Below are 24,408 nucleotides of genomic sequence, written 5' to 3'. Positions count from 1 at the left end.
AGTCTACGCTATGTGGCGAAACAACGCATATCTAATATAAAATAAACCTCAACAAGGACAGAGAAGTATTATGGAAACATTTTAGAAACATTAACAAAATCACATGATGAACGATTAGCCATTTTAGTTATCATGACCAAAGCAAAGAGTAATCAATCCAAAAAATCATCTGAAAACATACTGGTGCATATTTGTATAAGTTTTAAATTTTTTGTTCTTTTTTTATTATTATTATTTTCATCTGCTTGCTAAGATACATAGGTCTTGTAAGTGCCCCAACAAAAATAGTGCATTAGGAAATAACTATGATCATACACGTTTCACGAGAACACACGAGACAAGAGGAGGAACAACAACACAAATGCATTTTGCAAAAAGAAAACATTAAATATACGTTTGAAAAAAATGTGTTGTCAGTTTCTTTCTTTTTTTTTTTTTTTACAAAAGTGGTGGAGCTTTGCACCCTGCTTTCAAAAAACAGGTGTCCTGCTCATGTCCAGACCTTTTTTTTTTTTTGTCATTGTCATTTTTGTTTTTACAAAAAAAAGTGTAATCCCTTTTATTTTTCACTCTTTTTACAATATCTAAAAGGTATTAAGACATCAAATGTGTTGACATAGATATTTGATACTATTATTCAGGCCTAACTCACCAAAGAAATCCTGAAACGAACTTTATAAATACATACAAAAAAGCACAATAAGAAATTCAACAATAAGTCTGGTACCTAAATGTGATTAAAACTGCAGAAAGCATTCCTGGCTTAAATCTACCTATCCACACACCTGGAACTATACTGGAACTACAGAAACAGTATGAGTAAAAATGACTGACATCCATCATCATCCTGATGATTACTAAATATCACGCTCTTCAGTCTGGGATCATTTCGTGTTTGTTTGTGTTCTCATTTGATGGTTTAAAACAAAAGCGAAAGGAAATCAAATCAGCTTGATGTTAAAAACCGAAGACACTGCATGTCGTAATTAGGAGTGAATCATTTCTGAATGACCTTTTGAGCCGTCACAGTCCCATCTGGATGAGTGGCATCTCTCTTCTCACAGTGGAAACAGGACAGACATACAGTATGAAACGAACGGTCTACAGACAACATCAGTCATGCAAAGAAGCCCCTACGGCCGTGGATGTATCAAAACCTCGGCTTCTCGTTCACATTGCGATAATATCCAGCTTTTATGCTTCCTGTTCGAAATGCCACCCGGTATGGCGAGTATCCAAGGATGAAGTCATAGAGGGCAAAACAAACACATCTATTGACATTTCAGGACATGGGACATTTTCAGGCCAGGTATACTTTTCTTTTTTTTTTCTTTTAGCAATCCAGGTATTGATGTTCTTTTCGGGCAGCTCCTCATAGGACTGGTGAAGTTCGATAAGAGAGTGTCAGACAGATTTGGTGAGCCAGTGAGTTTGTTGTGGGCTCAATGAAGCCTTAGAGGAAGATCAGGTTCCTCTTCACATGGGAGGGACAATCAGACCGGCCATAGCTGGAAGAGAAAAACAACTAGAGGTCAGTCGACAATAAAAGAGACGGTTCAAACAACACATGATCTATCTGAACCATAAAATGACTGGTTTATGGTTATTATAGGTCAATATTGCAGCTCATTCCACAGTTGGTCTGGACTGAGGAATATTTTTAGCGAATGGCTGTAGTTAAGCAAACACTTCTACACTTTAGTGCTTTAAAGTTAAGAGTTTCCTTCTAGAACTAGATCTGTAGTCAATACTGCAGCATCTTGAGACAGATTTTGGTTTCAAAACATGTAAATAACATGGAAAATGATCATCTTTTATGAATATGTTTTTTTTTTTTTACAAAAAGGGATAATTTTAATACTATTTTACACTAATTTGCCCCAACATCACCACCTGCATGTAAATCAAAATAATTTTTATTTATTATTTATTGAAATGTAACGTTATTATTATAAATTTATTTGAATTATTATTGGGTTTTTTCTTCATTGTAAAAGCAACCAGTCTTATAAGTAGAAATTTATGGATCAACTTTGACCTCAAAAACTATGTTGAGAACAGCTGTGCTGCTAAGTTTTTTTTTCTGTGTGAAAAATGTGATACATGCAAACTGAAGTAATTTTGATATTATTTTAATCTAATTTGCCCCAACAGACATCACCACCAGTGTGAAAAACAGCATTTTCACTATTTATTTACTTAAAATTTATTTTAGTATTTTTTGCAGCAGCAGCAAAAACAACCAGTCTTATAAGTAGAAAGTTATGGATCAACTTTGTCCTCAAAAATGTAGTGCCCTTTTTTTGTGACTCGTTCTAAAATAGGGTCTTGTTTCCTGATTGGCTCAGAGGCAGGAGAGGGGTGGGGTGCTCACCCTGTAGACTGCTCCCATTGGTGCTGGTGCAGGTGGGGGGCGGGGAGGTCTGTGGCCGGACGACAGGCGCGAAGGCGCTCTTCTGTTTGACTGCAGAGATCATATGGACAGGAGAGAATGAGAAAGGGCCCGCAGACAGAGAGATGGAAGTAGGGATGCATGAAGAAGAGGAGGAAGAGGAGGCATGAGGCTCCAATAGAGGACTGGAGGGGGTGACTGAAACAGACACACACACACAGAGAAACACACACACCCGCACACACACAAAGATGAGAGTTATGAGGTGGGTCATGCCGATTGTTAGAGAGTTAATTGAAGTGGAAGGGCTATGGCAGAGTGAGGCATTATGGGAATGAAACCGTGTGCTACCTGAATGGCAAAGTTGATCCATAACTTAGAACTCTTGAGGAGGATTTATGTCAATATAGTCCACATTTGACTGCCAAATCACACTTTTGCTGAAGCATCAACATGAAAACCGCTCTTGTATTGACACACAAATATGTAAAGCATGCCTGAAGATGATATTATCAGGACATCTGATATGCGGTCATCTGCATGCTTTGAGAGAAAGACAGGTAATAAAAACCACTGTACACTAGCCAACAATCTTGGCACTGAATCTTGAGCAGAAAGCTTGAGCTCTCTCACCAAATTGGAGCAAAACCCACAATGAATTTTCTTCAATGAAATTCCAATTGAAAACTCTTGCCAACTTGTTTCCCATTTTTATAATGAATGGAAAGCAAACCTGCCATGAAATAGCTTTGCACAAAGCTCGGCCTGCCAAACAAGTGCCAATCACACAAAATACAGCTGCTATATATCGAATATATGAACAGTCCTGAGTATATAAACCTCATTTGTAATTGTCAGGCCTCTAGCATTGTGATCCCCGCCCCCCAAAACAGTAGCAGCAGACCACAGGAAAAGTGCAGACAGAAAGCTCACTATCCTGACCGCAGTGAGAAAGCGAGCATGTGACGGAGTGAGATGCATGGAGGAGTCATTTAAAGTGTTAGACATGAAAGGAGATGAAAAAATATGAGTGTTTGTGGAGTTAGTTCGGATGGAGACGTTCACAGTGCATGGAACAGCAGACAGACAATACCTTTCCCTCAAAGAACACGGATAGACAAACAAACAACCTTAGCATTTCAGATTAGCATTACGATGCTGACTGAGTTGCGACCAAATATGCTTGTTGTGATACCCAAAATCACAAATAGTCGAATTTAGCTGGTTAAATCCAACAAATCAGAATCCAAAACATGCAGTGAATAGTTAACAACCCTGCTGAAATGACTAGCATGTAGTATCTAATATTTCCAGGCTGGTTTGTAGCTGATCAATCGGTCTACACTCTTTAAAATAAAGGTTATTTATTTGCCTCTATGGTTCCATGAAGAGCCTTTAACCCTTCCATTCCACAAAAGGTTCTTTATAATGGAAAAAGTTTACCAGTATGTAAAAAATAAAGAACCATCATAAAGAATCATTCTTCTTAAAAGAACCATGTTTTTCTTAGTGTGAAGAACATTTTAATCTAAAGAACCCTTTTGCACTATAAGAAACCTTTTTGTGCAATGGAAAGTTTCCATGGATGTTAAAGGTTCTTCATGGAACCATCGATACCAATAAAGAACCTTTATTTCTAAGAGTAGAGCAATTCTGGTTCCCCAAATAACCTTTCAGTGAACATTTCTAATACATAAAAGACCATTTTTAAGAGTATACATGGCATTGCTGTGAAAACTTCCTTAGCTGGTAAAGGCTTGAGACGTAGAAACGTAAAAGAAACGTATTGCTGGATACACTACTCAAGAAGCCCAATATGCTGGTCTTTTCAGCAGAAATGTCAGGATCTGTTAGCTGATCAACAGAACACTCACTTGCGTAAGGAGAGTTGGCGGCGGATCCGTTGAGGAAACTCGGGGATCCAGGGACGCCCAGGTTGGTCATCCCGGTGGCTCCGTATCCGTTCATGGTGGAGGTGATGGTGTTGTAGTTGGACTGCTGGGGTGTGGAGCTCGGCACGTACCCGCGAGGAGACACACTGTTTGAGTTACGAGAGTAAACTGGAATATAAGACATGGCGACAGGTTAAGGAGGACGCTCTTGTAGATTGAAGTTCAAATATAAACCATGTCAGCACTGGGATTTATTATGAGTTTGCTTATTAAGACGCTTGATGTGATTTGTAGATGTTGCGGTTGGACTAATGTGTGTCTGTGACATGCTGGGTTTGTGTTTCTAGTGGGTGGGATCCCTTGGTAAGTGTGAGAACATTTTAAAGATTTCCGGCTGCTGTTAAGAAAGCACTCAGTACAGCAGTCAAACAAAACTTTGTCTATGTTCCCATAAGCAGTGTGTGTGTGTGTATTGGGGGTTTTGGACTCTTTTCACATGGCAGACAATATGACAAACAGGTCCCGGACCATACTGAGAAACATGGATATCACAGAGACTTGAGAGTGGACTCTTTTGACTTAAGCCAGTAAGTAACAAAACCTAGCAAACACCAAAAACACCCCAGCAATAACCCTGCACAACATTGGCCTGCTAGTCATCACAACATACATGCAAGCATTGTGGTAAGTTTTGAACAGACATTTCTTAAGGAAACATCATATTCTTGATTTCTTTTCCCTTTTTTTCCCTGTACTATTCACAGTCAGCCAAAACTAAACAGGAAGTGAAGAGAGACAGAGAGCTTTGAATACCATTTGGCATCCATCTATGTCCACACTCTAGCCCTTAAGCCTAATTCTCATATCGAACAGTTGAGAAAGAAAGTGAGAGAGAGTATCAGGAAGAAGAGAAAATATTGATTTAAGAAAAAATATATATATATAAAAATAAAAATGCACTGCAAAAATTCATTTAAGCATTAATCTAAATTTCTGAAGTCATATTATTTTAATACAAGATATTGATCCAAACTGTAATTTAAAAATATATATATATATCTCACTAATAAAAAAATGCAAATTTATCTGGTTTTAAATATGTCTAACTAGAAAACAAGAAACAAAGCAGATTATGAAAAAAAAAAATTGCTAACTGACAAATCAACATCCTTTTAACATGTCAGAGTCACATGAGCAGCAAAATGACTGGCATTATAAGCTGCAAATATCATTCGTTAGCAGAGTCGATGCTGGTTAATCTGAGACCTTCCCTAAATAAACTGTGCTCCTATGTGGTTTAATAAGCTGCAGGAAAGAGTTGGTGTTTTCTGTAAATCAGTTGGTAACTTAATTAGAACTTGAAACAATAATTAGTTTGATGGATGAACGAGTGGAGCAGCAGGCTGACCGAATTAAATCCTGCTGAAGTTTCACTGCATACAAGCATGAAGTATGAAATGCAATATTTTTATAATGGCTAACGGTCCTTTCCCATGACCTCATGGATTCCTGTAGGTGTTCCTTTCCTGCGTGAATGAAGAAAACAGACGAGAGGAAAACGGGATGAGTGCTAGCAGGAGAGAAAACAGAGGGTGTCAAGGGAGAGAGAGCTCCTCTGTCTTCCTGTGTGTCTCTCTCTCTCTGATATAAGGAGAGTGATCTGTTCATCTCACATCCATTCCCACTTCCTGTCTGTGAGTGTCAGAGCTGGTGGGTGAAGAGAAACATGACCCGACGCTGCGATATTGAAAACACACATGTGCATGGAAATGCTCACACACAGGGTATGAAACACACATATTCAAGTCCAAAGGAAATGGCAATTCTGTTTAGTGACGCTAACGGTGTGGAAATGACATAATTAAGAAATTTCAAGCAACTTTTTACAGATTTTAGCTGCATTTTAAGCAACATTAAGAATACAAGGTGTACATTTTATCCTTCTATGTGGAATCAATCAGCTTTAGCAGTCAGCTCATGTTACAATATTATCACAATTTAAAAGAAAACATTTTATTTGAATATATTTTAAAATGTAATTTAGTACTGTGATGGCAAAGTTATGTGCTGTGCTTATAAACTGTGTTTGAATTTGCAAATAACGTGTTTCATTCTTTTAGCGCTGTCATCCTGAGTCTCTCAGCTCGTTCACAGCCTGTGCCGCTCACACTTCTCGCAGGAGTGACAGGGAGTGTGTACACACATAGACTCACTCTGATGAACGTGTCGTTTCTATGGGCAGGTGAGTGTGAGTGGCAGTTTTGAGTGCTGTGGGTGACAGGCTTGCCAAAACACAGCCATGCTGTCACCATGTACAGTGCTGCTGGTCCAGGGCTGCGGGTGGGTGTGAAGCTCACCAAACGACACATGAACAGACCCAGACAAGGACTGACAGACCGTGTGACTGAATTTAAGTGTTGAGGTTGTCAAGCAGCTTTGACTTTCGTGAAGTCATGTCTCAATCAAACCCAGTCAAACACTTTCTAGGGCTGTCAACGCAACACATTAGTGTGATTAGTTCGAAAGAAAATAGTGGGATAAAAATATTAACACAATTAATCGTGCCCCTTGATCTGTATGTAAATGAAGTTCCGCCTTTAATCGAGTTTTGATTGTAAAATTGTTTGCTGTGAACTTTAAGCCAGTGATAAGCTTCATGTTCAATGATATAAAACAAACAATATACTGACTTCTAAATATTGATATATGCGATTCATTTTTTTTTAATTGCTCGACAGCCATACATGCAAGTGTTTGAATGTGTGATTTGAGACTCACAGCACACACTGACCTTGGTCTCCCTGTGAGGCCTCAGAGATGTTGACGGCGAGCTGGCTGCTGAAAGAGTTAACTCCCATCATGCCCGAGTGAGCGCTGGAGCCTGTCAGTGAGGACAACTGGTTATGGCTCCGCGGCACGCTGTACAGCACCTCCGTCAGGTCTGCAGCACGCTTTAAAATGATCTCCTGACCAATCCAGAGAGAGAGAGAGAGGTGTTGAAATGATACACAGTGGTTCTCAATGGGTTCTGATTCAAGATATTAAATTACATGAAAGAAAACAATAATATCTTTAAATAAATTTAATTCATAATATCATTAATTATTATTTATTAATCCAAGAATATTTTAGCATTATATACAGTTTAAGAATTATTTTTGATGACTATTATAATCTTATTTAAATTATAATAATTATAAAATAAAATTATTTTATTTACCTTATATAAATATGAAGTTATTTAAAAATATAAGTTGATAAAAATGTAATGTTCTTATTGTTACATTATTCTAATTTTATTTACATTATAGTAGTTACAAAATATTTAAATATTATTGATTGTGCATCAATAATAAATAGTATTATTGATGTAAGTATTGATTGATTGTGTGCTTGTGTGTGTGTGTGTGTGTGTGTGTTCTGGTATATATGGTTTATGAGGACACAAATGTGCATAATGACATGGGTACTACGATGTTTATGAAGATACTTACTGTGTCCAGTAAACCAAAAGGGTAAAAAAAAACATACTAAATGGTGTTTTTTGAAATTCAAAAACTGCCAGTAGTTTCCTGTGAGGGGTAGGTTTAGGTGTAGGGCGATAAGTATATATATATATTAAGGATATGCAAGAATGTGTGTGTGTGTATACTGTATTCTGAATATATATATATATATATATATATATATAATGAAAGAAACTTGAACATTTTCAGCTGGCTAGATATAAAATCATCAACTTCATTTGTAGTGATTTTCATACCTGATTGTTATGAGGCATTCCATACAGTGCCTCCACCAGATCTGCGGCTCTTTTCAGAAGAACCTCCTAATAACACACACACACAAACACAGTTTAGTCCAACACTCCACCTCTGGTACCGTAAATCCACATGGTTTGCATCTCAACAGCACAGCACATTCGTGAAAAGCAAGTGGCGCACCATAAAACAGCATCATTATATTAAATTATTAAATCAAATTCATTATGTTTTAAATTTAACCAAAGTTGTTTACTATATATAAGCAAGCCATGTTCAAAAACGAGAAACCAAACGTGATGAGGTGGATAGAAAAAGAAGCTGTCGGAATCTCATTTACACCAACCTGTCACACACACAAAACCACACAGAACACACACTCAACCTGTGCCAAATCACAGAAGCAGTGATCCAGGGCTGCGATCCTTTCAGACTGTACACATATGCTCCACTGTCATTCTTCACACGGCGTGTGTGACTGTGTGTGTTTGTGCGTGTTATCCTGTAGTGTTCCTGTGTAAGTCACACATCTCCACTGGCCCACAGACTCTCACTCTAGTCTTACTAAGAGTACCGAAACTAAGACAGGACATAAGCATCTTTCAATGGCTTCTTGTGCATACTTGTTTTCCATCTGCTACATCTGTACTGAATTAAAGTCTAATTTTTTTACATTATATCTCCTGTCTTCACACCCGTGGCACCTCCTTTCCACTTCATATGGAAGCATTAAATCATCACTCTTGCCCAACACTTTGTTTCCATCTATTTAACTTTTTACAATAATATCTGTCATTTCTACTCAATGTTTTTATGAGCGCATCAGTACACATTATTGCAAAGAAATAATGAATATATACATGTCTTGTCCCACTGATCCTTAAAAAATGTATTCTAATATGCTGATTTGGTGCTCAGAAAAAAAAGATATATATTATCACAGTTGTGCTGCTTAATATATTTGTGAAAACTGTAATACTTTTTTCAGTAATTTTTTGATGCATAGAAATTTTAAAATAACAGCATTTATTTTCATTTATAATAACTACATTTATATTGTTGCAAAAGATGTCTGTCACTTTTGATCAATTTAATCATAAAAAACTTGCTGACTCGAATTCAATCAAAATATAAATAAACAATAAATTGAAATTAAAAGTGACCACAGCTGTGAATAATGAGTTAATTTTCAAACAATTTTTTTAATATAGCACATATGGACCATGATGCTTTATAGTGTGTTTTTCTGCTTTTGAAGCTTGAGAGACTCTGGTCACCATCTACTTTCATTGTAAAGAAGAGAGCCGCTCAAACATTCTGCTAAACATCTCTTTTTGTGTCCCACAGAAGAAAGAAAGAAAGTCATAAATGTTTAAAATGACAAGCCTAGTACACACTGTAGATAAATGTAGATTTGTATGATCAGGCTGAAGAGGAGGATTGTTCTCTCTCTCTCTCTCTCTCTCACACACACACACACACACACACACACACACAATGTTCAGAGACAGACAGAGAGGTGTGGAGGTGATACAGAGGAAGCCAGAGCTGGTATTATGGCAACCTCTACTGGAGCTCCCTGGGGTATTACACTGAAACCTACCCCCCCACACACACTTCACATGACTGTATGAGGAGAGAACGGAAAACAAAGAGAGAGACAGATGAAAGTATAGAGTAAACACAGACAAAGAGAGAAAAGATTGACCCAAAGAACTACAGATGCAGTTCATGAAATCAGGATAAAATGGCAGAAAAAAAAAAAACAGGTTGGCAGAGAGCAGGACAAAAAAAGGAAACGGCAGAGTAATTGTAAATCTCATGACGAGAGGTGAAAGTGAGAGATGCAGACAGAAAACAGCGCTGAAAGATGAGCAAAGGGGGAAAGGGTTGGAAGAAAACAAAGGAAAAAAGACTCGAGGGATGGAGAGAAGACAGAAGAAGACAAAGTGAGGGAAATGTGCACAAATAAAGTGGAAACGAGTGAGTGAGTGAGTGAGTATGTTAGGAGGAGAGAGAGAAAGAAAGAGAGAGGGGGAGAGAGAGAAGGAGAGAGATGAAGAGGGGAAGTTCTAGTTGTTTTTCTCCCTCAAGTGTTGCCAGGTAAGAGGCAGCTGGGGTTGCTGGCAAACCTATCATTACTGTACTGTGAGAACAACAGCCTGTGTCTGTACACGCACAATAGAAATATTACGCTAATTATACATTATGCATGTTGAAATAAAAACTTAAATTCACGTAAATATTACTTAAGAGTGTTTGTTATATTTACAACCCTCAAGTACGGTCTCGATCCCAAAAAAAAAAAAAAAACCTGGAAATATTTATTGACAAATATCAGTATATTCCAAAGGTATAAAATCAAGTAAAATACACGTAGCTTTACAATGCTGGTGTTCCCAGCATGCACCAGGGCATGAATAATTAATGAGGTTGTGTATTTACTGTTTATACTGTTTGGCAGTTTTATTTACACTAGTGTTAATGTTGAAATTTGATTTTTTTTACGTTTAGTAACTTATTATATATAAATAGCATAAAAAAAAACATTTTAAACTAAATAAGACATGCAAATAATAAAAATTTTAAGTAAGAAAATAAATAAAATCTTAAAGTAAATCTCACTTTTCAGTGTATTGTTGTTCATTTTAGCTACAGACTTCCCAAAAAAAAGTGTGAAAAATAATATAAAGTAAAAATTAAGTAAATCTTATTATTATTTTGTGCATTGTTGTTAAATCTAAACTTTTCGTAACTTTAAAATAAATCTGAACCTTTTTACAAGTGAATAAAGAACATTAGCTCGCAAATAAGTAATAAGAAATATATTTAATTAAAAATAATTGAATATAAATTGAATAATATAAATTATAACCATATTATTACTTATATAAACTATAAACTATCATTTAAACTAACCTTAAAATAAAGCTTTAAACATTTACTGAATAAAGATATTATTTAATCTCTTTATAAACCATTTCAAGTTACAAAAAACTACTGTTACTGATTTTTCTAGGGCACTTTTAGACATTTTGTCCCCAAAACTGTATCTAGGCCAGAAACAAACTAAAATACACAAATATGCTTTAATACATGCAGAAATGTAAAACCCATGCTGGAACATTAGCTCTCGGATTTCTCACATCTATGTCATGCAAACATAAGCAGGGCCTGCATCTGTAAAGCGCAGCTCTTTAGTGACTGTTTTATGCCAGGCCACGAGGCCCTGAAATTGAACACTTTCTGGCTGAGTTTCTGAACACACTGTGTGGAAACTGTTACATTTACGAGGAAGAACAACAGTGGCCTTCAGATCAGGCGGAGAGGCAGAAACAGGCTCAGGAAACCACCGAATATTGTGATATTCCTTTGAATTTTAGCTTTAAGAGCTCATCTGGGACTGTGTTTGCGTGGTAGTGCACAACATACACGCACGCAAGAGAGGATTGGGGGGCATATGAAGATGGGGGCACTAAGCTTCCTTCTCCTCCTCATCCTTATTGACTTGCATTTCCCACGACAAAATATGACTCTCTCTCTTCTTTTTCAAACCCTCTTTCTCCTTTGCTCTCCTCTCCTGTCCTGTCTTCCCCCTGGCCACGGCTCAGTTCATTAATCTCCATTATAAAACAGAAGTTAGTTAATGTCTCTGATGCTCGCTGGCTACGATACCCTGCCACGGGCCCTTTGGCACAACATGAACGCACACACAAGCACTTACGTAAAAACACACACACACACACACACATTCACTCGTGCTTAGCTATTCACATCTTCACACAAATACATAGTATATACATACATAACATAGTTGCTAGTCTGTATGTTCTGAGTTTGCGATATGAACTTTAATTTGATAAAGAAATGATTAAAGGTCAAGTATGACTCATTGGTTTAGTGCTAAAATGTCTTTCTTACTTCATGTTAGAGATCTGATCAAACCACTAACCATAAGTATAAACTTAAGTCATCTTGAAGCTTGTAAGTGATCAGATTTAACGATATTTGCCTGGTGGACAATAAAAGTAAAAAAAAGTCCCATAGACTTGAGCAACCACCTAACAACACCAACCCAGAACACTCTCCACTGCAAACATTCCAATCACTTTTTCTATGAGAAATGTTGTTTGTTTTTTATTGTAGATTTTGTTATTTTACTGCAGCTGCTAAAATTAATATTAATAATAATGCTTATTAATATACATAATTAGTATTAGTAAAAAAGTGTTTTTCAAGATTGTGTAAATGTTATTATTTAAATTAAAATAAATCAAATTAAATAATCTTAATAATAACAAAATATATTTATTTTGTATATTTGTTTCACAGCATTGTATTCCTTATTTAAAAGTCACTTTGGATTAAAAAAATATGAATACATATAACGTAAAGCTAAACTGTTTTGGTCGCCTGTAAAATATAAAAAGAAAATAATTATTTGAGAAATATAAGAACGTGAGGCATGAAGAAAGACGAATAAGCAAGAGAGAGAGGTATAAAATGACTTCAAACAGCCACAAGGTGAATAAACTGCACAGTTCTGCTCGGTGGTGGACTTAGCTTTACTTCATTATTTATGTGGCGTCTATAAAACGACCTGCGGCTACTTTACACACGTACCCCTCACACGTCTCTACAAACTATTTCACATCACACTTTCTCTGCCCAAACAAAAAGTCCAGCACATTCCCTCTCAAATTAAGTCTGCCAGCACAAATCAGCGCTGCGTTCCCTGTAGTCAAGCTGCACTATAACCTCAATATCACTTCGAGGCTCAATACTCACTCTGTTGAACCCCTAATGAAATTCAATCAATGATTGATAAGGTGGCAGTTGCCCTCAAGTAGACCCGCTGATGATTACAGCCGGTCGGCCCGAGCACCTGACCTCGCTCTGGGCTCCAGAGGTATGCCACCTGGCCCTGGGAGAGACAGGCGCTGGGCCTTTTGTCTTATTAGCTGACTGTTGAGGTGTAAAGATCTGCCGCCTGCCAGGCATACAATTAGTCATCCTGTGATCTTTATTACTCTAGGGTGGTGGACTTTCTTTGCAAAGCCCCAATTTGACACCCTCTCCTCCTCACCCGGGAGCCCCAGGCAATGCTGGGGATCAGGTGATGGGACCTTACAGAGGGTCCCTTGCGTCACAGGTTAAGGACAAGGCAGGAGTCACTCTTGTGCTACTAAGAGGACTGTGAGCGATCCTCTGCAGGGTCAGCGATTGGAGGAATTGTCCCACTTTGTGATTTCTGGTTCCTCATTCTTTGCAGCTTCTTAAGATCCTCTTGATATGAAAAATCATTTTTCTAGGTATCTTGAGTTGTCTATTTGGTTCTTAGGACACTAAATAGTACAGTACTGTATTAACAATTAATAAATATTATTTATTATTTATAAAGCACATTAAAAATTAATAATGAAAACTGAAAATATAAAATAAAAGCTAATTACAATTTTAAATAAAACGTTAGTACATAGATAATATTAAAATAACACTTGGGCAAATATTGTTTTAGTATTGGCCATATTACCAAAAGATTTGTGTAAAATGTGCACTGAAGTACCATAAAGTTTGTTTCGATGCATCCCTAAAGTCAAAAACAAAAGATATCTCCCTCCCTTTTAAAAAATGTATTTTTTATTATCCTAACTATGTGCAATTATATGCACATGCATTTTGCATCGTTATTAGCATTAGCATCATCTGAGAACAGTAAAATATAAAAACATTCTTTGTGGAACACCGGCCAGTAAAACTCTTTTCGGTTCTAATTGGAACCTTTATTTTTAAGAGACAGGCCAGAAAGGGTTTGGACTCGGAGAGATTCGCTCGGGGAGGCATGTGAGCGGCTCCCTCCCCTGAGAGGTGTTCTGGATGAGCTGGATTCATGTCTGCATGTTAATCTCTTCACTCTACCTGCCAAAAGGCAGAGAGCACGTGTTACGGCGCATTGAGATGCTGTGTTCCTCTCCTTTTCCTTTTCACAGACCTCCACAGCACAGCATCACAGCATGAAACCATCTCAACACTCCCGGCCTCCCGCTGTCTGTGTGTGTGTGTGTGTGAAGTGTATGTGGGTGAATGGGTCACGAGGAGTCGCTCAGACACTCTACAGTTCATTCAGCACAGGTAACAAGGTGAGTCTGTTTGACTCTAGATTGACCCGGCTCTCGGCTCTCTAACCCTGAAGGCTGTCTCCCGACAAGCCTGTTTCTATCTTCCTCCTATCTTTTCTTCCTCCTGTTTTCCCCTTGCTTTTTTTCCAGGGGCTCAATTATGGGAGGATGGTTCTCAAGCGCCTGTGAGAGCAGATCAGCTGACCCGGGAGAGCAAGCCATCCGACAGGTCCCCTAACAATGATAAATCACATACACACACTGAGCCTGGTGAACAGAGGTCCACCACACATACATACATATACAACATTACAACACTTGCACACACACATATAAGCTTATTGTGCTAATAAAGAGCAACTGATAAAGTAAAATGTGCCAATATGACAAGGCAAAGGAAGTCAATAATCTATTTCCTCTTAAAAAGGGCACATAGTAGAATGAACAGGACTTGAAAAGGAAGACGGGGTTTTTGAGTGAAAAATCCAACTCCACAAATGTATTTTTTGTTACATTTTGTTTTATTTATTATTTTGCTGTTTAATTTTAGCTAATTAATTTGCTGTTTACCATAGTATAGTATAGTATAGTATAGTATATATTTTACCTCATATAGTTTAATGGCTGTTAATCAAATTATTTTAACTTACCCCATAATGTAACAATATGCCTTACCATTGGGGCATGTTGTCACAAAAGTGTGTGTAAAACAGTGTGTAAAGTTCAATAGCGTTTTAAGGTCAAAATTTGCATCTATTGAGAAACTGACTAAACCCACTCTGAGAAATATTCACTCAAGTACAAACTGTGACAGCTAGCTCCAGTCTCTCCTATCCAGTGCTTCTGGGAGCTGCCACATGCACATAAAGTGCATATTCTCTCTGAAAGTGAAAGTGACGTGACATGTGGCCAAGTATGATTACCCATACTAGGAATTAGTGCGCTGCATTTAACCCATCCTAAGTGCACACACACAGCAGTGAACACACACACACCCGAAGCAGTGGGTAGCCATTTATGCTGCGGCGCCCGGGGAGCAGTTGGGGGTTCGGTGCCTTGCTCAAGGGCACCTCAGTCGTGGTATTGAAGGTGGAAGAGAGTGCCGTACATTCACTCCCCCCCACCTACAATTCCTGCTGGACCTGAGACTTGAACTCGCAACCTTTGGGTTACGAGTCCGACTCTCTAACCATTAGGCCACGACTTCCCCAACTGACTGAGCAGGAAGCCCATTTACAAATATTTCAGTATGCAAACAGGACTTTTTCAGTTCATTTAATGTACATACATTTTTCTTGTGTTGGAAACAGTTGCTAAGAAAGACCCCCCCTTCTCAGTTTATAAGACACGCCATAATCCAGGTGTCAATTAGAGTGGATGTCACAGGTCGTTAACCTTACGGTAACCTGGGACCGCCTGTGAACGTCTGTCCCAAATGCCAGTGAGAAACACAGCTGCCTGCGGGACAGAGCAGCGTCCTGAATCACATCCATATTCCTGATCTATCTGGATGGAGAGGTGTGTGCTCACGGCCAAACCCGGGCCTGGAAATGAAATTATAGATAAACCTGATACACGCCTGGCCCCAGCAAAGGTCGTCAGACAAACACAGCTGGGTTTCTAAATGCTGGGGCCATCACTGGCACACACACTGCAGATCTGATCAAGGATTTGGAAGGAGTCAAGTATATGCTAAAACACAGTCAAAGGTTGTTCATGCACAGCTTGGAATAGTTATTTACCAAACTTTATATTTATTTATTTGTTTATTTATTTATTTTTACTTATTTGCATGCTCAATTACTTATTCATTCACTTAGTTATTTATTTACCTACTTACTGCTTTATGTATTTACTTGGTTATTTATTTATAGGATTGTGGCAAAAAACCGAGGCACCAGGAACAGAAAAAAGACGGCGTGAAAAAAAAAAACTGTCTACATTCTTATTGAGTTTTCCTCTTGAATGTATAAGTATATGAGAGGTGATAGCTGGCGGTCTCCCTTTGCCACATATCGCAGCATCAAAGCACCCAGACAATGTATGCTCACTATTAGTATCAATTTACAAATAAACTGCTTTTTTGGTGACTGGATCTCAGATGTCAGATTTTGATAAATGGTTTCAATTTGGCAGCTGTTTTAAAGTGTCAGTCCGCATCAGATCTGATCCCCTCCTACACCAGCGCCCTGCCCGAAAGAATCTCTCTCACTTAGCTTCCTGCCTTTTTAGGGGAAAATAATCTTTTCATACTAACCAGGCAGCAAACCATCCATGGCACATTGAGTTTTTGCGCTTGAATCGACGTGTGTGCGCACCCATTATATATATATATGTGTGTGTGTGTGTGTGTGTGTGTGTGTAATAAAATATATAGATATATCTATATCTATGAAACATATAACAGTGTTAAATGGACAAACAAGGTTGTTCATGCACAGCTTGGAATAGTTATTTACCAAACTTTATATTTATTTATTTGTTTATTTATTTATTTTTACTTATTTGCATGCTCAATTACTTATTCATTCACTTAGTTATTTATTTACCTACTTACTGCTTTATGTATTTACTTGGTTATTTATTTATACGACTGTGTCAAAAAACCGAGGTACCGGGAACAGAAAAAAGACGGCCTGAAAAAAACCTGTCTACATTCTTATTGAGTTTTCCTCTTGAATGTATAAGTATATGAGAGGTGATAGCTGGCGGTCTCCCTTTGCCACATATCGCAGCATCAAAGCACCCAGACAATGTATGCTCACTATTAGTATCAATTTACAAATAAACTGCTTTTTTGGTGACTGGATCTCAGATGTCAGATTTTGATAAATGGTTTCAATTTGGCAGCTGTTTTAAAGTGTCAGTCCGCATCAGATCTGATCCCCTCCTACACCAGCGCCCTGCCCGAAAGAATCTCTCTCACTTAGCTTCCTGCCTTTTTAGGGGAAAATAATCTTTTCATACTAACCAGGCAGCAAACCATCCATGGCACATTGAGTTTTTGCGCTTGAATCGACGTGTGTGCGCACCCATGTGTGTTTTGTATATATATACATATATATATATATATATATATATACACACACACAGTCTGCATCCAATGCATATCAGCTTTGTTCTTTGATTTGTTGCTGGTTGCTGCCCCAAAGCTGCAATGTGCCACCAGCATGCATAACAGTGGCAATCTAACCTCCATCTCACCCTCTCAAAGTCGGCATCACACAAACAGTTGTTTTTTCATTCACAAGCCAGTATGAGCTGCTCTTCTACGCTATCAAACAGAAGACCCTCAGGCTTTCAGAAACAAGGTTTGCTTCACAGACATAAGAAAACACTTGTACTTTTCAGCAAGACTGGAGATGCAACGCCAAATCTGAGGATGAAATATTCAACTCCCATCTAGCGAATGCTTTACACCTATTTTCAAATTTATCTCAAGCATTTCTTTCAAATGCAGGAGAGCTTGTGCAAATCCAAAGCATGGCCAGGGTAAACAAAATCTGATTTTGATAGAATGGAAAAATATGCAGCGAAAGCATTTTCTGCCGACCACACTTACCTTAGGTAACCTCTCCGGGTCTCCAGGGTGACGAGGGATGACCTTTTGTAGCCTCTGGAAGCCGTAGTCTATGGTGGGTTCATTCAGAGCTGCGGGAGAAACCGAAAATAAGAAGTTTATTTGATTTAACTGACTGCAGTTCTCTCAGAAAGAGGCCATTATGTCATCTTGTCCATTTCCCAGAGTTCTCTGCCATGATGTCCCAGAGTTCAGCGGAGTTAAATATCAACGTGCGTCTGTGTACATTTCTCCCTGTATATTTGTTTATGCTCATCCCTGTGGCATCAATCCAGGCTTACCCCTGTGTGAATTTGTTTTATGAAGTGTTTAGTGAGGCCCTATGGCCTTCCTGTCCCTCTTTACACTTCTTTATTTCCAAACTCTTACCTTTCCTGCCTGATTCAATTCTTTTCTTCTCACTCAACCCTGCTCACGTTTATTTCATTCTCTCACTGCAAACAGCACCTCCGCTTAGCCCCTCTTTCCCATCTCTGTCGCGATACGATGGCAGAAAGAAACACCCGGAAAGCAGTTAGGGAGATATTTCTCCATAATCAAGCCCATTAATCATAAAAGGCTGTCAAATTTGACTTTGGGGACAATTTGTCAGCCTTCTTGCCCGGTCCGCTTTTGTCACCGTTGCCTCTTGTATTCTGTAAGGATGATTGACAGTCCAAATGCTAGCGAGTAGAATACCTAGTTTGCACTAATATGCATAAGCGATGCTTTCATGAATAAGAATAAGGTGGCTGTGCAGGAGCAGGGGCCTCTTTTCAAAGGGCCCGGTGCCGTTTGTCGTGCGCGGCAAATAGATGTTATTACCATTATAACAATATTTGTTTTCTTTCCTCGGGAATGGGTCTCGGCGAGCTGCTAAATCAAATTTGTTTGAGCTGGTTTCACAGCGAGGAGGAGAAAAGAGCTAGCGGAGTGACAGCGGTTGCTGAGGAGGGGGTGTGTCGGGGTCTTTGTGACTCAATGCACCCGTGAAAGTGAGGGAACAGTCTCTCAGGATGCTCTGAGAAAGGCTCTGTGGAAACGATCACGTTCCTTCTTCAAGTCGGGAGAACTGCGGTTTGATCAAATGGCAGTGTGATTAGACTCAGTAAGCGATCTACGTGCCGTTGTTTTGTTGTGTCATTTTTTGACAGTCTGCTATGCTATAATCACCGCCATCTGGATATAAGGTGTCAGGAAAAAAGAGTGTAAGACAGAAGGAGAGATAAAGAAAGAAAGAAAGAAAGAAAGAAAGAAAGGAATGGAGTGAACGAATGAATGAACAAATGAGCACAAATAAGAATGAATTAAAAAATTAATGAACGAACACATGAACAAACAAACGAACATACAGATGAATGAATAAGCAAAAAACCCTCAAAAGAACTAAAGATGAGGGAGGAAAGAAGAAAGGAATGAGAGAAAAGGAATGAGACACGGGAACATCGGAAGAAGAGCTTTCATGAGAGCAATTTCACAAAGCAATCCCATAAAACTTGCACTTTAATGAACCGTTGGACAGGAGACATGAGAGGGAGGGCTTTGTCTCTCAATCACACCCCCCAAGAAATTAAGCCCATTACTTCTCTTATTAAAATCCCCCTGAACTTTGACCCCTGCGCCCCACTGGCTGCCTGCAGGGCCTCTGTCCTCTCAGCCAATCGATACGGCTGCCTCCCACAGAGAAGTGGGAGTAATTGGAGAGTGTGTGTGCGCGGGCCGAACCCTGACCCCGCCTGCATTACACAGCCCATATGAAGATAGATTGCCTGATTTAGTGTAAACATATGCTGCAATTCTAGCCATCAGTGCCACTTTCTCCGTCGTAATTTGTATTGATTTTTTTCTCCCTTCCTCTCAGCCATCCACACGTCTTTGCTGTGCCTGACGTGCGATTGCGAAAAGGGAAAGATAATGCAGTTCGCTGAAGAGGTGGCGAGTGTGTGTGTGTGTTGGAGGAGACGAATAGAGGGATGTATATTTATTATTAATTTAATCATCTCATTGCAGGCGCTGTGGGGCTACACATCTCTTTTCTCTCTCTCTCTCTGTTTCTCGTTTGAAGGTTATCACACACTCCACTGAGATCTACTGATGCTAAATAGAAGGTTGCTTTGGGGTGTGAGGTAACAGTGAAAGATTCATATGATTTCCTCTTTCAGATGTCCAGTGGGACGGGACAACACAATGTGCCACCATATAGGAGACAAAAAAGCATTTCCTCATATGTTGTTTGCATAACTAGATCTATTACTGTCAAGATTTTGATCATCAGCACTGCAGGGTCGAGTCTGAATCGTGTCCCCCATCATCATCGACACACATCAGCAAAACCGTTGAGCATTTGACCTCTGACATGCAGTTAACCTGCACTGCACACCTGCGTTTGTCCTCACATATGAGCTCGCCGGAACGCTATCTATCTAGCAAATTAGAGGTAGTGTGTGAAACTCGAAAATCAATCCCAGCATACCTCTCTGTTCTTATTATACGCTCTGCAGAAGTCAGAGGTCAAATAGGGCTGACTGGAAAACCACTCAACATGCACCAACTCATGATAGCCAGATCTAATGAGGGCAATGCTTACTAATAAAAGAGGGAGGGAAATTAAAGAGGAGAGGAAAATATATACAACCAGAATGAGAGAAAAAGCAGAGAATGTAAATGAATAATTGGCTCCACACACAACACATAGGAAGCTGAATTGGGATTTGAATTGGAGTGACAAGAAAATGATTTGCAATTCAAACATATTCAACAGAGGTAATCCCTTGTACACAATTCACAATTCAGTCAATAGAGTTTATTAAAAATATATGTTTATTCCATCCATCCATCATTCTATCTATATCTATATATCTGCTCATTCCATCCATCCATCCATTGTTTGTTCATTCATTCATTTGTTCGTTCATTCCATCCATCCATCTTTTAAGCTTCATGCTTTTTAAGCATTTTTTTTTTACTTTAAAATCAGTTTGCTTTTATATTTAAAATGTAGTTTTTCTTTTCTAGGAATTTCCTTTCATTTTAATTTCACTTCCTTACTATGAAATTGGAATTGCAGTGTTGTATCCTGTTTGCTACCTCAATTCAAATTCAGGAATGTAATTGGAATTTAAAAACTATTCTGAATTCAAATTCAATTCCAATTCTGGAGCGTAACTTAAAAACTATTATGAATGGCACACAACCCTGCTCCACAAGATAACACAGCGCCTAATTTCCCAGCCCAGCCCCAATAACTTGTCTCCCGCCAACTGTATATACGTTCAGTCTGCACTTGTTTATATCCATGCTCTCCGATGGGCTTACATCTATTTACCCTCCTCTGTTTTTCTATTTACATTCTCTTGTTCCCACTTTCCAACAGGCCCCCAGGCTGATCATGTTTCCCATCTTCCTGATGGCGTCTGTCTTTACAACACAGGCTTTTTAGGTGCCATATCCATTCCCGTGCTCTCCTCCTTAGCCTCTGTGATGTAGCGATTGTAAGCGTAGTCATGCCCCCCTAGGCCACAATCGCAACTGTGTATCTGCGCCATTCAGAGAGAGGCTATTTCAGCGGTCTCCCTCTAACGCAGACTGAACAATTTCAGATGGAGCCCTCGGCCCATCTAAAACACTTGATCAAGCCCTGCTCTGTCCATGGGAGGCACATTGATGGAATAGAGAATTTGATGCGGGTTCGGATTCCGATGCAACACGCCTCAATTTCTCATTTTCATGTGCTACATGATTGATATGGGAGAGAATGGCTCCAAGCGGCTCTTTCACCTGCCGATGGGTATCTCGCACTTAGATTGCCCCACTACTCTTTAGGGGGAGGACATTTACAGACGCGCAACGGGGCGACGTGAGAGGAAGCGATTTGTTTTCTTGTTCTAGTCTGTCGCCACGAAGTCGACGATCTGGCTTGTTGACAAAAGTCTGAAGACCCCCTGTTGCGTGCCATCGATTTCAACTCATCCATCTCCTCTTTGTCCTCACGTCAAAAAAGGTCATGGCACGTGGAAACACCTGCCGGAAAAATCCGAATGTGCTTCTTTGCACCACTCTGAAGGAATAAATCAAGAAGTGAGATTCAAAGTGCAAGTTCTGATCAATCATTACGGCCCGTTCCCCCATCCCTAACCCCTGCAACCCCCAAACACTCCTACCTCCTCCTCCTCCCTGGATCGATCCTCATAGAAATTTCATGAACTTTAAACTGTGATTGACAGTAGAGGCAGGGCGCGCAGGCTGCTTTAAAGTGGAGAGCCACCGGGGAAGATGAAGAGAAACCCACCCCAGCCTCTTCAAACACGTAGACAACACAGATTCGCTCGCACTAAAAACCACACACTTTTAATTACGGCTTAAACACGCTTTGCTGTTATGGCAGCAATTAGGAAAGCCGAGTAACCTCGGTTTACCCCTGTCTGACACCGCACTATGAAAAACTGTCTGGCTTTTTAGGGACAGATCATAATCAACAAACGATTCTCACTTTTGGTCAGATGTTATATTAAGGGAACAAGATGTTCAGAAAGCGCATGTGCTGTATCAACTCACGGGTGTCTGTCATTATGTATGCATATGCGAGACGGGAAATAAGATCAGTGGAATAAAAGAGGAGGAGGTTGAGTATTTGATGAGCTGATGAGGGCTTTTCTCCACCAGGGGAATGTGTCGTTCCTTTACAGAGTCGAGATTCATATCACTATCAAAGGAGTCACTTTTCTCTTAAAGAGGAGACCTGTGGAACCAATGTTGGATAATTAGTCATTTCATGGGGGGACACTTTAGGCTGTGACTCCAAAATAATAACAGGCTCCTCAGGTGGGGGAAGTATGGCTTTGAGGCACACTTCCTTGACGTATCACTCAACTTAATCAAGGCACTACAGAGGCAATTACCCAGCAGATGATTAACATATCTAGCCAGTAAGGCAAATGGATGCAAGTGGTAATCTGCGTCACTGCTCAGTCTCCGAGGAGAGAGAAAGAGAGAGAAGGAGTAACGGATGGAGCTCGGTGTGTTAATGTCACTTCCACTTCATTCTTTCCACACTGGAAATATTCGCTACATTTAAGTCACTGCACACATTTCCATTTATCAGAGAGTTGGTGCTGTGTAGTTATTTTAGGGCTGGGAATTGACAACTAACTATACGACTGGACTACATAAACTACAAAGACTACCCAGTCTTTGACATTTCCCTGTAGTGCTAAGAATGGTAAAGCCACAGCCAGCAGGTGCAGAGCAGCCAACTAACTATATGACTGGACTACATAGATCATGATTCAATACATCAAAGTAGTTTTAATATCTCTTGAGCCTCATAGACTGATGAACCAACATTTTGGCCACCAAAAAGTCTGTGAAATATCATATTTAGTTTTTGACCAAAAGAAAAAAAAGTGGACAAACAAAAGTGGAAAATTTGATCTGAAACTGTTACTTTAAAATTCAGAGAAGCATTTTATAGGGTAAAAATATTTTATATTACAAAAAAAATCTGTTTTATAGAGCAATATTTTTAAAACAAATCAAATTAAAAATATTCCAGTATTTTAAATTATTCTTTTTTTTAAATTATTATTATTATTATTATTATTATTATTAAGAATTATAATTTAAAATAAGTTTAAATAAAAAAGTTATGATGTTTCTGCTTTTCTAACCTTTGAAATTTGACATTATATACCACATACAAGCAGATGGGTTATGGATTCCACTAAAAGGCTGTACTTCAGCTACTGTGAAAGTATCTCACCAATATACGCCACAGTCAGGATACTGCTGACAGACCACCTCCTAGTGCGAGTCTCTCAAACACATCAGCGTCCAAACTGTGAAACAACTGAACGAAATGATGACATCATGCCGGGTCCTGTTCTACGTGCTAGGCAGCCCCGCAGAGCTCATCCAGTGGAACGTTCCGCTAATGTGTTCCATCTGCCCGTGCCGAGGATGAAAGGTAACAAAGTGGCCCATTGTTCCACGGCTTGGGCAACAAGTGCACTGCTCCTGGTCCCTCTCCGAGCTCTGACTATGGGAACGGTCTTTGAGAAACATCAGCCACCGCATCCACAGAGCCTGTGCCATTAAGCTTTAGTGCCAGTTTTAAAGAGCTTATATAGTGGATGGCGCCAGAACCTCTGGCTGATGTGAGAACACAGCGAGCAGGTTCCAAGACCAGCCCATGATTTTAAGTTGCATACCAGCTGGGTGCTCCGTAGTTTTCCAATCAACATCCCTGGCCTCAGGCTGCAGCAATGGCATAGCTAGATTGAGGAAATCTTTGTTATAAGGCTTTGACATCCAATCCCACCCTTACAATGATTCCAAACATATGTTCCAGCCCTACGTTCCTGCATTTCCAGAAGTCTCTTAGTCTCTTCCTCACATTGTTCCAAACCTAAAGATATTCTGAAGAATGTTTCAACTGTTTTTGTCTGTATATGGGAATCAATGGGGTCCAAAACAACAACATTGGATCTTACTGACTTGCATTGTATGGACTTACATTGTTTTTGTGTTCCACAGAAAAAGAAAGTCATACAGGTTTATATAGAGTAGCTCTTGACTGTGCTGAGAAACGTCCTCTTAAGAGTTTGTGTTTATTTAGTTAACCAACATATTCATTATGGAACTGTAGGACATAGTAGGAATGAATATATATATATATATATATATATAT

The 24,408-nt window shown here is 39.1% G+C and overlaps 1 protein-coding gene across 4 annotated transcripts in view; it reads right to left on the bottom strand.

Annotated features, from left to right (window-relative positions):
- Positions 1-425: 425 nt before the first annotated feature.
- The window catches only part of LOC107749771 (transcription factor COE3), a 110,466-nt gene continuing 86,483 nt past the window's right edge, over positions 426-24,408 (bottom strand). For 2 of the 4 annotated variants that reach the window (XM_016564943.1, XM_016564945.1), the window contains exons 11-16: positions 17,727-17,815; positions 8,048-8,113; positions 7,076-7,250; positions 4,267-4,452; positions 2,375-2,464; positions 426-1,508 (exon numbers count right to left, since the gene is read on the bottom strand). In XM_016564943.1, the coding sequence (XP_016420429.1) occupies positions 1,477-1,508; positions 2,375-2,464; positions 4,267-4,452; positions 7,076-7,250; positions 8,048-8,113; positions 17,727-17,815 (638 nt within the window). In that variant the 3' untranslated portion in view covers positions 426-1,476. Of the gene's footprint in view, positions 1,509-2,374; positions 2,591-4,266; positions 4,453-7,075; positions 7,251-8,047; positions 8,114-17,726; positions 17,816-24,408 lie in introns of all 4 variants that reach the window. The other 2 variants (XM_016564942.1, XM_016564944.1) reach the window with 2 other exon arrangements.

Source organism: Sinocyclocheilus rhinocerous, unplaced genomic scaffold (assembly GCF_001515625.1).
Source record: "Sinocyclocheilus rhinocerous isolate Xijiao unplaced genomic scaffold, SAMN03320098_v1.1 scaffold860, whole genome shotgun sequence".
Taxonomy (NCBI): domain Eukaryota; kingdom Metazoa; phylum Chordata; class Actinopteri; order Cypriniformes; family Cyprinidae; genus Sinocyclocheilus; species Sinocyclocheilus rhinocerous.
The sequence above is the reverse complement of the archived record's forward strand: the minus strand, read 5'-3'. Positions and strand labels throughout refer to the sequence as shown.